The 16,750-nt window shown below is 39.2% G+C and overlaps 1 protein-coding gene across 2 annotated transcripts in view; it reads right to left on the bottom strand.

Moving 5' to 3' along the window:
- RFX4 (regulatory factor X4) overlaps nucleotides 1–16,750 on the bottom strand; it is a 98,127-nt gene that overhangs the window by 29,204 nt on the left and 52,173 nt on the right. For both annotated transcript variants that reach the window (XM_054080888.1, XM_054080879.1), the window contains exons 8-13: nucleotides 15,346–15,509; nucleotides 12,851–12,951; nucleotides 10,972–11,030; nucleotides 9,272–9,416; nucleotides 5,912–6,006; nucleotides 3,992–4,109 (exon numbers count right to left, since the gene is read on the bottom strand). In XM_054080888.1, the coding sequence (XP_053936863.1) occupies nucleotides 3,992–4,109; nucleotides 5,912–6,006; nucleotides 9,272–9,416; nucleotides 10,972–11,030; nucleotides 12,851–12,951; nucleotides 15,346–15,509 (682 nt within the window). The remainder of the gene's footprint in view (nucleotides 1–3,991; nucleotides 4,110–5,911; nucleotides 6,007–9,271; nucleotides 9,417–10,971; nucleotides 11,031–12,850; nucleotides 12,952–15,345; nucleotides 15,510–16,750) is intronic.

Below are 16,750 nucleotides of genomic sequence, written 5' to 3' on the forward strand. Positions count from 1 at the left end.
CAAGCAAGCAAACAACAAGAACCCATGACTTGCTATTTTTTTTAAAATGCCTTTGTTTTTGGGGGGTCTAACGCTTTATTTTGAAGACTTGGGGTTGGCAATACTGAATGTAGCATTTAAAAACACTCCAGTGCCCTTGTCACTCTTTTGAATTTCTCTCTTCCTCTCCTATTATTTCTCTCACCGTGTATTTTTAAACTCTGTACAGAGCTTTTGAGCCCAGAATTTGCGTGAAAGACACTAGACAAACAAGTTGTTGGTACTCTATGAATGCAATATTTTTACATTTTGAAGTGAGTCAAATGTAAATGTAAGCTACAGTGTGAAACCAATATCAGGGCACGAATTTCAGCTACACAGTGAATAGCCATTCAGCATGACATACAATAATTTATTCTGTGCTTGCAAGCTACTGTTTTTCACATGAAACTGTTTGGTTCATTCCAGTATATCTTTAAGTACTGAGAAGGATCCAGCTGTGGATGGTAAGCCATACACTTCTTTAGAAAGAGTTAAGAAATCGTTCAGGAGACTGTAGTCACGATAATAAATAGTATATGCCTCTAGTTTTCAGAATTTAACAGAAATCATGGCAATGACTACTCAACTAATGTATAGTATGTATCAGCAGCTATTAACAGATACAGCAATTATGTGTAAGTAACAAAACAACAGCGAGATTTCCAGATCTGGAGGAAACCAAGGAGCTTCTCTTACTAATTAGTTACTTTATACACTGGATGCATTACCCAAACACTGCCACCAACTGTGTCTTTGATATGCATAGACAGGAAGGAGGGAGGGAGTGAGGGAGGCAGGCAGGCAAGGAAAGAGAAAAAGGGAGAGGGATCAGAGAGAGGAACTTTTTTTTCTGCCAGGGACTGTTTCATGCCTCTATGCTTAAAAGTTTTGCAGAATTTGTGCTAGCTGGTCCAGCGCCAGGTATTCCACCTTCCTTCAATCAGATTTCTGTATCATTTATTTCAAAGATAAAAATATGCTGTCCTGTCTATAGTAGAGATCCCATCTTTTAACGCATCATTTTACTTTCAAAAAACTACTGCGAGCATCTGAGTCTACACACTGCTTGAAGTAGAAAAGAACCCATTAAAAATAAGTCAATTGAACCAGTTTTCAGTGCAATACAAATGCAAAACCTTTTATCTAAATTAAGAACAAAGTCATATAAAGATGTAAATATTTATAATAGCAAATCAGTCTTTCTCTCCATAGAACTCACTTAAATGTATGTATTACTCTAAAAACCTAGAAGGAACTGTGTTAAATTAAAAGCAGAAGAGTTTCTGCCATCTAGTTCTGAGCTGTTTACATTCAGGATTTATTCTTTTGGAACTTGCTCAGCTCTAATTCATGAATAATGTGTCAACCGGCCTTGCAGTGAGGCAGTGTCATCATTAATACAAATTATTATAAATATGTGTCTGTGGCTAAAAAACATTTGGGACACTTTGGGGGAAACGAGGCAGAGATGGCTCAGGCTTCTGCTTGATGGGATAAGTGTATGGTTCTGGTATTATCGTCCCCTTTGAAAACCTGAAGGCTCAGATATTGTCCTGCCTCCAGTGGAGTTGCATTTGAGCAGGGAAAACTTCACTCTGTATAAATAAGGGTTAGAACAGGGACTGAACAAATGCTTGTCACCTAGCAGACTGTAGAAATCTGCAGCTCAACAAATGTTTATGTGGCTTGTAGAAAGGGAAACAATTTCAATGGAAAAGATGAGAAAACCATCCCACACTGCCCCTTTGGTTAGAAATCTTGTTCTGGCAGTGGTTAACACTGTTTCAATACTCTGCTGAGGCAGGCAACTGTGGTCTAAGCACAAAAACATTCTCATTGATTTTACTTTTTTTCAAAGTAAACTATCTCAGCTTCACACTGAGCATGATTTTTCTTTTAAAAAAAACAACCCTCTTGCTCTGGCTACTAAATTGAAAAACAGTTATTGATCCAGTTCGAATTATAGCACTACATATCTGTGCAAAACACATCAGCTATATTCTATACATTCTTTGTCCGACTGTGGGGACATATATAAAAAGGATAATCATGCATTTGTACAAGCAGATATACTCAGTGAATTGAAAATACAAAAAAAAAATCCCAACCAACCCCCAAATCCAAGTTAGCTGAGTGGTTAAAGTTCTAAAAAATGGGAAATTAAAGAGCCAAATTTATAACAGAGATAACAGGTAACTGATTTGGCAGATCTGACATACTATATATCGTAGTGGGTCCCAAACTTGAATCAATGAATAATTCTCTATCTTCAATATTGGTGCCAGTTCTGTTTAGTATCTTTATCAATGATCTAGATGATGGGATCTAGTGCAGCCTCAGTATGTTTGCAGGCAACACCAAGTTAGGTGAGAGTGTCAATCTACTTGTGGATAGGGAGGCTCTACACGGGGATCTGGATAGGCTGGATCAATGGACTTAGCCAGTTGTTTCACAAGGCCAAGTGCCGGCTGCTGCCCTTCAGTCACAACAACCCCATGCAACGCTACAGGCTTGGGGAAGAGTGGCTGGAAAGCTGCCAGGCAGAAAAGGACTTGGAGTTGCTGCTTGGTAGCAGGCTGAATATGAGCCAGCAGAGTGCCCAGGTGGCCAAGAAAGTCAACAGCATCCTAGCTTGTATCAGAAATAGTGTGGCCAGCAGGACTAGAGAAGTGATCCTTCCTCTGCACTCAGCACTGGCAATATCATTCCTCAAATACTGTGTTCAGTTTTGGACCCCTCACTACAAGAAAGACATTGGGTTGCTGGAGCTTGTCCAGAGGATAACGAAGCTCGTGAAGGGTCTGGAAAACAAGTCCTATTAGGAGCGGCTGAGGAAATTGGGATTGTTTAGTCTAGGAAAAGGAGGCTGAGGGGAGACCTTATCACTATCTACAACTACCTAAACGGAGATTGTAGTGAGGTGTGCATTGGTCTGTTCTCCCAAGTAACAAGTGATAGGACAAGAGGAAAGGCCTCAAGCTGCGCTGGGGGAGGTTTAGAGTGGATATTAGTAGATATTTCTTCACCAGAAGGGTTGTCAAGCACTGGCACAAGCTGGTGCACCAGCTTTGTTGTCCTTCTCTGGACACACTCCAGGACCTCAATGTCTTTCTTGTAGAGAGAAGCCCAAAACTGAACACAGTATTCAAGCTGCATCCTCACTAATGTACAGGGGCAGAATCGCTTCCCTGGTCCTGCTGGTCACGCCATTTCTGATACAGGCCAGGATGCCATTGGCCTTCTTGGCCACCTGGGCACACTGCTGGCTCATGTTTAGTCGGCTATCAACCAACACCCCCAGGTCCTTCTCTGCCGGGCAGCATTTCAGCCACTCTTTCCCAAGCCTGTAGCACTGCATGGGGTTGTTGTGTCTCAAGTGCGGGACTATGCACTTGGCCTTGTTAAACCTCATTCTGTTGGTCTCATCCCATCAGTCCAGCCTGCTCAGATCGCTCTGTAGAGCCTCCCTACCCTCAAGCAGATCAGCACTTCCACCCAGCTTATTGTCACCTGCAAACTTACTAAGGGCACACTCAATCCATACATCTAGATCATCGATAAATACATTGAACAGAACTGGACCCAACACTGAGCCTTGGGAAAGTGTGGAGTAGTCCTCTCTCTTAGCATAACATGTAGTGTAGAGTGGTTTGGGTAAGCAGGCTCACTTTGCACTGAAGTGCATTAGGGAATGCTCCCGTCATCAATGCTTCCAGCTGACCTGTGTCTGGTAACTCCAGCTACCAGCCAACACCAAACACAAGGAGGTAATAGTGTTTCCAGCTCCCCTGGCTAGATCTTGCATACAGACATCTGTTTGAGGATTATTTCCAAATGTTAGTAGCCTCAAGTCTTCTTTTAATAGAGCCCCAGACATGCGACAACTAGTTATACTTCCACTTAAACTGTACACTGCAAGACAGGATACAGACTTTTTTTGTGGCACACGATTACAACAAAATGAAAGTACCAAAGCTGGGTGCACTGTGCAAAGTCATGTCCCGAATCACTCGAGTGCCAAAACAGGACCACATCAGGAGGAACTGCTGAGCTACTTTCTTCAAAGAACCTTGTCTCTTAGCAGCTACCTGCAAGAAAACAAACATGTCTGACATGGAGAAACTTTTATTTCTACTGTTTGATACAGCTGAGTGATGCACATGTCAGTCTTCTTTTTTTATACTGAAAAACTACTTACTGTTATTTTCCCATTAAAATATACACTAAAAATTTTTTTAAACACAGCCTTACACAGAAAGCCACCGTGTGGCTATATACAACCTTCAGAAAAAGGAAATAATAAAATATTATTCAACACCAAGACAGCATTTCCCTTATAAATGATGAAAGGATGGCCAAAAAAGTTGCTCACATATTCATCTTAACTTAATTACTTACATGTTCACTCTGGCTTCCTAGTCAAGGAATAAATTTATAATCAAGAATGCTTGATCTACACTGAAAATTTATATTAATATTTCAATTAAAGTTTACCATTTAACATATTTCTGGTTTTGTTCCTTCATGGTTTTGCTTTTGTGAATTCACATAGTCATTTTATTAGCAAAAATACCTTTCAGAAAACACACCTTAGGCATGAACTCTTCCAAAGTTTATTTACCATAAACATATATGAGGTAAAGAATTAGGTTCATTCAATCAGCTAACAAAATTCATGTCAAGTTCTTCATGAAAATTAGCAGTTATGGTCTGATTTTCAAATTGCATTCCACTGACTAAATGAAAAGTTCCTCAAGTCAATCAATCCATTTCAAGTAACCTGAGGAAGTATACGTTGTTTTCTGTATGGATCTTCTGCATCAGAGAGAGAGGTACTATCTTTATTTTTCTCTTATTTCTTAGCTCTAACAACTGGAATGAAGAATTGGAATTCTAATAGAACATCCTAATACAAAGTAGTGTTAGTCACAGTAGTTAAAATAGTCATCTAGTTTCATACTCTGTGTAAAGTTATGGTGATGCTTGATCACTTTTGAAAATATTTTTAAAAGATTTGTTAGTAGGTGTCTGCATGCTCTTAAATTAAAATAAAATAGAAGTCGTTGGGATCCCAAGTCAGCTCAAAAGGCAGCATAGGCTTGTTCTGGACTGAACGGTAAAGTAGAGTTTCATCTTCACTTTTCACAGAATCATAGAATGGTTTGGATTGGAAGGGACGATGAAGGTCATCTAGTCCACCCGCTGTAGAGTGAACAGGGACATCTTTAACCAGATCAAATTGCTCAGAGCCCCATCCAGCCTGACCTCAAATGTTTTCAGGGATGGGGCATCCACCACCTCTCTGGGCAACCTGTTCCAGTGTTTCACCGACTCAGAGAAAAAAATTTCTTCCTAATATCTAGTCTAAACTTCTCTTTTAGTTTCAAATCATTACCTCTTTTTCTGTTGCTACAGGCCCTGCTGAAATGTTTGTTCTCTGTCTTTCTTATAAGCTTCCTTTAGGTATTGAAAGGCCACAATAAGGTCTCCTTGGAATTAGCTAGCCTAGATATCCTTTCGTTAAAATCTTAAAAGGCCAGGCTAGATTGTGCTTTTTATTTGCACTGTGCAGTTAGGATGACTCTGAACTTGTGTCTCCGTACCCCTGAAATATTGATTTGATTGGAAACCTCCAATTTAAACCTCCATATTTAAACATCATCTTTAGGGACAGAATAGACAGAGGCAGAACAAAGCACAATTCTGACTGTGAGCAGTTCTCATATTGAGCAGGAAAACTGGTGAGATTTGGCCCACTGCTGCTTTACTTTACTCTTGCTCATTACCAACTGACTTTGATTTTTTCTCTCTCTTTTAGCTAAGAATCTATGACCTGAGTAGAATTCAAGGTGCACTTTAGCAACTGAGATCCTTAGTCCTGCTTACCAACCTTTACAACACATCTGTCCACCATGGAATCCAGCCACTCGATGTACGATTCAATGGGCGACTGCTCCTCCAGAAGGTGATCAAACTCCTGATACACTGGCAAAGAAAGAAAAAGATGTCTCATCTCAGTACTTCAATTCATTTTTGAACAAAAGAGGAACAAATGACAAAAAGCTGCCAATAACTTCAGAAGTTTGCTGTGGTTTTTGTAACAGATTGTCTAGCCATAACAAACATCTCTTTCCCTGTGCTGACCCCATAAGTGTAATTGGTCTCTTGTTTCTACTGAAATGGAATAATTGGAAGTGATATTTTAATGTGAGCAAACTAGGACCTATTGTTTAAAATTAATCTTTTGAATTAAGCTTCAGCTGTCTGGGGTGCTCAGAAGTGAAAAGTTTATGGTGTTCTCCATGAAGAGTGCAAAGCTAGGTCTTGACCCTGATGATGAGAAAAGGTCATGCAAGAGACTCAATGCATAATCTTCTAAGCACTAAGTGGATGAGTATTGTTGATAGGGCTCTCACCTGTGTAACGCTTTAGTTGCAAAACCAGGATTTAACTGCTGCAAATCACCTATTTGCAATGTCAAACACACACACACAAAGAATTGCCATAAAGTTCTGCTTATTCAAAACAAATTGCTACCGTTGCACAAATACTATACTGAATTTATCAAGAAGAGTTTCCAAAAGCAACTTGAAAACTTCCCCAAGCAAACATATTAATATTTAATATAGAAAACAAAAATAATCAAGTCATTCAGGTGCAGCTCTTAAAACTGAAGGGCTGTAGTTTATTTATGAGAATCAGTGACTGGAAGACAAAGAATCATGTGCCTTGACACCATAAGAATGTGTTCTTCAACTCGGCTAAAATAAAAGGCCCGGTAACTGAAGAAGATATAGTCTACCTGCTGTGTTACAAGATGATTTCAAAGTGCTGTGTATTTCCATTTATGCTTAATTATAAATAACAGGAGGAAGGAATTTCCCACCATAGGAAAGACAGTGAGGAAGATAGAGGAGGCAAAGCTTACAAGATGATAGCTAAACAAGTGACCCAGAGAGGCTGAGAATAATGCAAACAATAAGCTCCCTGGTCTCTAAGTTGGATCAGTAGGATGAGCAGAAATGCATTTTCTTCACACCTGGCTTTAACTTTGTTTAACTTAGATTTGCAAAGGCTGGATGATCAGAAACACTAACTGGGGAAGAAGGGGAAAATAATGTTTGGGCCGTGCTTCTTGTTTCATTGAGTGTGCAACATCTCTCCATGCAGAACAGGATCACAGAGAAATCTAAATGTTGTCTTACCTGAGTATTTGGCTGGACAAAAACTGCCTGATACAACAGATGAAGTAACTCATATGCTGAGCAAAGAAGGGCACAAGAGTGGAAAAACAAATGAGTTGCCTGCTTTGCTGCTGGAGCAATGCAACTGTATGCAAAAACCTATTTAAGAGAAGTGAATGTTTAGCCTTTAGTGAAAATCAGTCTTCAGATCCTCAACAGGATTTGAGAAAGAGGGAATAAACAAGAAGCCTTGTCAGAAACAGCTACCATAGCAAAGCAGGAAAATCTTTCTTATACCCAGTGATTTTTCTTTGAGCCTGCTTAAAGGCTTATAGACACTTTTTTTTTCCAGTTACAGTAGCTGAAAATTGTGCTTTCTTGGCTATTAATATCAAGCATGTGAAAGCAGGCCTTAATTCCATGTCTTTTGTGTTATACAGAGTATAGTCTTTGAAGATCTTTGGCAAAGTAAAATAAACATCAAAGATAGGGGGGAAAAAAATCTAGAATAAACTCTATACGTATTGGCACATCTCAGTGGAATCCCCTCTCATGAGAAACATTCATATTACATTACTGTTTCTGAGTAATTGCCTATTGGACTATATGGGCCTAAAATATGGGAAAATGTGTTAAAATCCATTAACATTCAGGAAAATTCCATTTGATTTGATTACACTTGAGTTTGTATTTAAATAGTTAGCACATGTACAAAAAGCTTTCCTAAACAGTACAGATTTTCTGAATAAGGGACAGAACTGTTGCTCCTGTTGAGGATTATAACTTGGAGAACTCTTTCTTTGTCCTTCAGTGGGAAGATGCTGGGTAGATATTGAAAGCATAACAGATGACAGAAGGTTGCAATCAGTTTCTGCACTCCGATACAACTGTACACTACTTCCTCGGCTGCCAAGTCAAGTTTCTATCTACTCAAAAGGGAAGAAGGCCGTTTCAGGAAATGAATGAAGTGGTAAGAACAAGATGAAAGAGTACCAAGCACTTCTTGATGGAGAACAGAGCTATCAGAGAATTCTCTCTCTGTTCCATAAGCTGGGGAGAAGATTTCTAGACTTAACACACAGTGTCACAAGTGTCAAAGTCAGCCTTGCAAGGTCCAGTGTATATGTGAAAGTGTCACCCCGCCTTTTCCTTGCCACTCACTGAAAGAGTTACCCCACTAACAAACGTACCCTTGCAGGGCTCCCACAAGTGGTTGCCTAGGTTGCTCCCCATTAAGGCTTGTTCTGGATAAAAGATGACTGGTCCTCCTCAGGAGAAAGACGGCAATACAACAGGTGGGTTCACAGGGAAGTGAGGTTATGAACAGTGCTGAAGACAAAGCTGGCCACCTCTGGTGCCTCAGAGGGAAAAACTCATTGTGCTTAGGATTACATCTAAGCTTACAACCACACACACTTGCTGGACAAGGTAAGTTAAATTTTATATTTGCAAAAGAATTTTGACTCTAAACCCAATCTACCAACATCTCTAAAGTCACTTCTTAGTTCATGTTCTTCATTATAGTAAGCAGAATCTAAATTAGCTGATGAGCTTGCTTGATATGGGATGACGACTTAGTCATAAAAGTTCAGGGTGAAAGCTTAACACATCAAATGATCTTGTTTATGAAAACACTGTGTAAAATGGAGCTTTTTATAAATAAAAGTTTACAAAGGTGCAAATACACAGCCGTTTTAGCGTCAAAGCCATTCAAAAGACAACTCTCCAGCAATCCTACAGGAGGAGAGATTAGACTTTATCGGATTCAATAGTTAACTCATAGATTCAGTTTGCTCAAACTCATGGGAAAAAGTCCTCCTGAATTTGAGTACAAGTTTTTCACCATTGGCTGTTCTGGATACTAGAAAGAAACTTGTTAATGGAAGAGTGCCCAGGTCTATGTCTCAAAATGTAAGACCTTGACAGGTCTTACATTTTGATGAATTCCTACTTGTTTCAAGCCTTCAAGCAAAGTAATTGCTGCAAAACCAGTGCTACTTTCACAGAGCTTTGTTTCCAGCAGGAAACCGAGTTCACTGGGCTTTATTTGAGGGTTCTGTTCTTACACTGTATGATGAGTTTTCTGTGTTCCTCCCGTGAGTCCTCCATAGTATAGAGGGTTTGTTTGGTGATGCTATTCAGATCCACATTCCTCCAGTCCTCCAGCATTTGAAATGTGATGTCTGCACTGTGGATTACTGTTCTTGAGGCCTGTAATCCAATCCAATATATTCATTAGTTCATGGTTTATTAGGTTAAAAAATAGGCTTTATCCCCTTTTACGCTCCCTTACCTAGGATCATTAAGTTTATTCTCCTCATAGACCCCCACCCACCAGCTTGATGTCTTATGGATGTTATGAGGCCTTCTAACGACAGAGAACTTACAAGTCATTTTGTCTACTTTAATAAACTGCAAATATTTTGCTTGCACCCACGACAAACCCCGATGAGAAATCCTAATCTGATGGTGGTGCTTCTGAACTCCTCAAACAGCTCTGTCAGTTTTCTTGACCAGCTTCAGTTCAAAACCGAAAAGTGACAAGAAAAATCAAGCCTAAACTAAACAAAGCCCACTCAGATTTGTACTCTCCCCTTTCCCAAACTATGAAGACTTTCATTCTTCCTCAGCCACATGAATAAGTTAAAGCTCATTTTCCTCTGCATCAGATCTGCTTCTTGGCTGTTTGAGAAGGGGGTCTGCTGTTACTAATGAGGGGGATGCACTGAAAGGAAAGGAAGTAACACAAGTTCATGGTTACATAACGTAGATCAGATCTCCGTAAGTTAAGCAGAGATGATAACCCACACAAAGATTACCAGCTTCCCCACAGAAATGATGCATTTGAAGATTCCTTCATGTAAGTAAACTGTTTGATCCCAGGTCTGAGGCAGAAAGTTTGGTCTCTGTATCTTGATTCCCTCTCAATCTCTATGGACCTCCAAAATTCAGTGGTGACCCACTATATCTGGGGAAAGGTACCACTGACATCATTGTCTCCACCGCTAGAACAATGGAGGAAGAAATCTATAAAGAAGTTTTCACAGAAATGTTCCATTGTTTTGTTCCCCCAGAGCTTCTTTCTTCTTGTGGTCTTCACCACTTACGGGACTAATCTGAGATGTTGAATACACCTTCCAAAAGTGGATTTTTCAGTGTGATGGGGAAAAGAAACCATCTGTTCCAATTAATTAAATCAATACATCCTCTCCCTTTTTATACTACACAGAATTTGGCCTTATGGATTTTTGACAGGTAATTCATATCTGGCAAAAATCAAACACTTCAGAGTAGTTTTTATATTCACCTGCTATGGCTGCAGGAATATTTATATTTAAAATCCCAACGGTTCAATAATTTTCTTTTTTACTAATTTGCATTATAGTATATAATCAGACTTGGAATATTTTGCCAGGCACAGAGAAATGTTTTTTCTTTGCAATAGGACTGATATGAACCATTCTGAAATCAAAGGAATGCCTCTCATTTACTTCATGGAAATGAACCATTCCTTCAAATCAAATAACAATTATGTTTCATAAAAGTTCCCTGCTGAATTTAATCATCAGGGCTTGCCAGTTATCTAGAAAAGCATTGTTTTCCTGATAACTTCTTGATTTTGTAAAGATGGTCACAAAAATATAGGAGACAAACTGCTAACATAATATATTCCTCTTTTGGTAAAGTCCAGTCTGCAAATTCATAAAATTATTTGAAGAGTCAGTAAAAATGACATTCAGCAAGCTTGAGTAACTAAAGTATTTACTTGGCAGAGATGGTTTAGTGATGTCTGTCGCCGGAGTATTTGTGAGAACCTTCTGGACACTGCAGGAAACAAGAGATAAATCTTTACATACTGTGATAAAGAAAAATATTTCTAAAAATACTAAAGTAAAACAAGAACAACAACAAAAAAATAACCAGTTCTAATTATTCCTAAAAATACTAAATTAAAACAAGAACAAAAAAAATATAACCTGTTTCCTATATAGGTAGTTGTGGCTACGTAAAGTTCATTCAAGTGGCCCAGTTTTAACAGTTTAAACCTTGACCTAAAACCTTAAATCTGGATGCTCAATCAGTTTTACAGAGGCATATTACAAGCAGTGATTTATAGATGTTGTGAATAATAGGATGACAAGAGAAGTATAGAGGACAATGGAAGAGCTTCGCTTGTTCAGCATAGCAAATTTTCTCTTGATACACAAAGGAACTGAAGACCAGAAAGAACTATTCAACAGAAAGAAAAATGATCGTGCAAGAACGAGTGGGCATAAAATAATGATAGCTACATTATGTGTGGAAATCAGAAAAGGTTGCTAAGTCTTAATGCAAACAAGTTTTGGAGGAGTCTTCTGACTGGTATAGTAGGAGCTAATCTCAGTTTCAGGGAGAATGTGATCAAAGTTTCTGGAAGAGGTGTACTAATGTGCTATGAGGTAAGATGGCCCTGGAGGTACTTGCCTGTCCTCTGCTCCTATTTTAGCTCTGTTAAAGCAATATGGACCCCGTAACAAGGCATTTCCTGTACGTGGAGTTTAAAATGCTGTATTGTGCATCTTCTTTCTGAAATCTGTGACTTGAGAACTGCAAACCAGACCAAGGCTGTCAGTTCCTCCATTTGCTGTGCACACTTTCACAAACAGTGTTGAGGAGTAAACAATTGCAGAAGCAACAACAGCTCATGTAAAGGCAAGATACACTCAGCTTTTTCCTTGAACTAAAATCATCAAAGCCTTGCAGATCTATCCAAGCAGGCCTAAGAATTGGCCACAGCATAAGTTTTCCCTCTGTACTGCACACAGAGGCAGTTGAAGAGTGCAGATTGAGAATGTCTAAAAAGTGTATCGTCCATCTGTTTCTCTCTTGCTATGAGATCAGAAAAGATTTTGCTGTTGCAGATTCTTGATATCTTTGAACTGACAAAGATGTGATAAAGTATATTCTCAGGGTTAGCTTTGTGTAACTTCTAAAATAAATTAGTAAACAACACAAAAAGCTAAAATGAGTTGTTCCAATTTGCACCCTGACTGTTCTCAATAAAATATACACCTAATTTTCCATGCTGATCAAAATAGTTAATCCTTCTCCTAAATTAGTTTTTTCTTTTTCCTTTAACTTTGTGGTGTGGAATTTAGTGCTCATGAAAGGCAAAGGATTGAGAGCCGTGAAATAAAGCGGGCTTTATCAATAGGTGATGTGCACTGCAGGCATCTACAAAGCACGTCTGAAAAGGACTAGTGCCCTTTCCTGTGGTGACAGGGTAATTTGATCTCCTTCATTTTTAACTCTGGCACTTTTTTGAGCAAGGGCCTCAAGCTGTATTCAAATTGTGCTAGCCTAAAGGTTTGTTTAATAATTTTCTTTGCCTAATATCATCCCTAATGTTTGCTTACTATCAACAAAATTAATTTCTTATCAGAATCCACAAGAAAGGAAAAGCAATTCTCATTTTGAGCAGTGCCTCATTTCACTAAATGAAATTCGTTCTCATGAACAAGTGGAGATTGTAAGTGAATACAAGATTTATAATGCTGACAGTTTTTAATTCCTAAAAAACCAGTAGTCTCACTTCCAATTAATCTGTGATCAATAAACATCATGCACATTCCAGGTTAACAGGAGAGAGATTGGGCAATACATACATTCAAATTTGATATTTCGTAGGTTTTCTGGTAAATCGTGGAGAGCTACTTTCAGCCACTCATCCAGTTGCTTTGCAAACTTTCGAATCACCTGTGTCAAACTGAAAAGAGAAATCACTACATCAGAATATTTACTCTGTTCTTTATAGTAAGTCTGTGAGCATGTAAGAGTATGAGTCAGTTATTAATAACTTACTATTATGCAGAGTTGCTGACATATTTTGATTTGTAGGAGTTAAAAAAAAACTACTGAAAATGTTTGAAGGAAAAGGAAAACATACCATCATGTTCCAAACCTCACAAAGACTGAAAGTCTCTGTACTACACTGCTTTGATACTTACAAACAGTATTCTTAGCCTGAAATAAAATCATTCCCACTCTGTACACACAGAAAAACATAAAATCACAACTGCTTAAAGACAATATAATCAAGCTTTGGATTTCAGCTTAGCTGTGCTTGCATTTATACAGATGGGTGCACGCAGCGATTGTTGCAAGTGAAGCAACAACCAACGGTGCTGCAGGCTGAAGCCGGTGAGCGTGTGATGACCGTGGGGAGGAATTTCTAGGCCAAGCCCACACACGCAGGGGAAGTCGGGGCAGAGCAGAACCTGCCTGCTTAGCTCTATACAGAACAGGGACTTTCCCAGACAACTGCTATTTCTCTTCTCCTTTATTATCCTCTCCTGATGGCTCCATCATTTCCCACTAAACTTGGCAGGCAGCTCATTCTGCCCTTCTTCTTGGAATTGCTCAGTATAAAATAACAGTTTCGAGGAGAAGTTGTGGAGTATTGCACGGGGGAACCCAACATCTGGTTTTGCCAAACTGAGCTGCACTGCCTGTAGTAAAACTTGAGATACAGAAATGAGATAGAGAGAGAGAGAGAGAGGAAAGATGCAAGGAATTTTCCCTCTTCCAGCCAGGCAGCTTTTTGTGTTTGTACTCCTAACACACTCCACTGAGAACAGAGCTGGTAAAATAAATGTGATCATAAACCTGTTCTGCTCCACGCAGATGCCTAACAGGACAGGGGATGGATGTCCTTGCTGCACCCAATAAAATGTGGCTTTTCTGGATGGCCAACATTTGTTCACAGGAAGTCGCTCAGAGGATTCTGGCTGAGTCAGCAAGATTTCCTTCAGGAGCTTCCATTGCAATGAGACCCTTCTTCACCCCCTCCAGTGCAGGCTATGGCTTAATAGCCACAATCTGGCCCTTTATATGCATTACAAAAGTCTATATTCACACTCAAGTCTCTCCTTATTTGCTATGAAAGAACTAAGCAGCTTGAGAAAAGGACTGCTGTTCTGTTTAATCCTCCCAATGAAATAGATTTGGGGGGGGGGGGGTGAGGGGCAAAGCCTGTAAAAATGTACATGTCTTATCAAGGAAAGCCTATGCTTATAACAGGTTTCTTGCAGAAAAAAATACTCTGCCTGTACTTTAGCAGTAATACAGTCCTCATAGGAAAGCAGAACAACATCTTGAAAACATTTGACATAATTAGAATCACTTTAAAATCTTGAGGGCCAAATATATAGCAACAATAATAAACTGCTAGAGCAATATCCTTAACAAATTACTCAACTTTAGGAAAGCATCAGTCAAACAATACTAAAGGTGTACACATATATTTAGAAAAAGAGTTGCCCAATGTTCATATTAGGAAAACCAAAGGGGGAAACAGGTTGACTGCACTCAGCGATTACACTTTTTGTTGTGAACTGCTGATCTCCATCCTGCTTTAGCTATACAAGCAAGACTTTTTGGACTCAGATGAGCCCTAGGTAGGAAGAGACCAGCTGAGTTCTAACACATGAAAAAGAAAAGTGAATTTAGATTTGAAACAAAGGAAGCAAATACTTGTTAGTATTAATAAAACGATCTTAAAATAAACATGCATCTGTTCTTCTTAGGATAGTATTTAGGTTACATGAGCTTGTCCAAGACATCACAAGTATGATCTTCATGTTTTATGCTCCTGTCAAGCACAATAACAATCAGGTTCTAAGAGTGTAAACACAGACAAAAGATTAGGCTGCGATGTCTCCATATGCATGTATTTCCAAACAGAGCAGCCAGGCCAGATCCTCTTGTCAATATAATTCAGAATACATTTACACTGTTATCTCAGAGTAGCAGGAAAGTGTCTGAAATTTTCAGAAGGCACTTTGCTTCTCTGTAGCCTCCAGACTTCTGATGTTACCTGAAAGCTGGGACGCGACTATCAGCCTGGTGTTAATAAACCAAGAAGAGGGTGGTGTCCTTTATCAAGCAAAACTAACAAGCTTTTCTCAACGCAAGTCTTGTTAAAATCTTAACATTTCTCTAGGAACATGTCAACTCTTCAACTCCTTTGAATTGATCGTGTAATTTAAATTCAGGAAATGAGTGGCAGCAAGTAGTTTTGTGAGAACTGGTGCCACGCTTGAAGAAAAGATGTATGACAAAGACAGCCGAGCTAAAGATGGTCAGTGGTAGCTATACTGACCTGTCAGGTAATGCTTGTAGTACTGTTGGCATCAAAACTCCAGAAATTGCTTTGTACAGAATTGAATCACAAACTCCCACTATATTCACTACAGTTGAAGAACCCAATACGGGCAGCATGTGAGGAGGCATTCCTTGCCAAAAGTGCAGAAGAAAACTTTGAACCTGAAATCACAAAAAGAAGCAGGAATGTTTAAATGAAAATAATAAAAGACCATGAGTACCATTTTCCTTAAACGACCCTGCTTACACAGTATATGTTTCAGTCCCAGAGCTGGACTGGTGGTATACAACACAGACAAGGCATGTTCCTTACACTGTAACGCAGCACACAAGGGGATAATCAAGAGACACATTCTGCATTGGTGACAAGGTGTCTTTATATACTACAGAACATACACTCATGGGTACCACTGCATTTTTACCTTCCATCAGTGGCTGGTGAGTGTAACTCTTTGGCTTCCACATGTCAAGCCTTTATCTCTCTCTTTGCTCTCTGTGCCTGTGTACAAAGGAGTGCAATCTAGGGCTTGGTGTATGGAGGGAGAGGAGGACTGCGCGTGGCTTACAGGGGTCAATATATCATTTTCTGTCTTCATCTTGGAAAGAAACACTACAGTTTGGGATTTCTTCTTTCCTTCACTATGAAGGAAAAGAATGGAAAAAGGCAAAAAAGAAAATGGGGAGGAGAGTTCAGATGCAAAAAAATATACCTCTGAAATTTTTCATTTGGGAAATAAAGGCATTATGAAGAGGACTATGCGATCAGTACTACAAGGGTCAGAACAACAGCATTCATAAATGATAACCTTTTGCACAAAATGTGTACTGAAATAAGTAACCACACCAGGTACTTTAAAGAATATTTGCCATCTATATATCATTGCTGCTATGCCCCTTCCTTTCCATTAATCCTGACAGATTCCCTAACAAAATATAACATCCTAATCTTAAGAAAACGTTCTGTGACTCATCCAGCAAAACTTCCTGAACATGCATCACAAGTTTCTCTCCCATGGAAACATCTAGACTCAGTACAATGGCTTAAAAGAGCCTCAGCTTTAAACCAGAATACTGTGAGAAATTAACAGAAAGAAGTAATAAAGTAGGGAATTTCTTGCTGTTGTTCAGAAGACAGAGTCAAAAGGCCCATTTCCTTTGATTTTTTTTCCAGGACCTGGATGTCATATTTGAATCAGACCTTCAGCATCTCTACAGTCAGATTTGTTTTCCTGGACTAGAGGCCTTCTCCATATGTAGTGTAAAACTGCTTGCATTCCAGCAACATTTTATTTTTCAGCTCTAGTCGTAGACCTGTCTGCATGCACTGCCAGAAATCTCTCAGAGGCAGACATGCAGCAGGTGCAAAGCTCCTCTATCTCTAATGGATTGTATGTACTGCTGCA

This window comes from Cuculus canorus, chromosome 1 (genome assembly GCF_017976375.1).
Source record: "Cuculus canorus isolate bCucCan1 chromosome 1, bCucCan1.pri, whole genome shotgun sequence".
In the NCBI taxonomy this organism is placed as follows: Eukaryota; Metazoa; Chordata; class Aves; order Cuculiformes; family Cuculidae; genus Cuculus; species Cuculus canorus.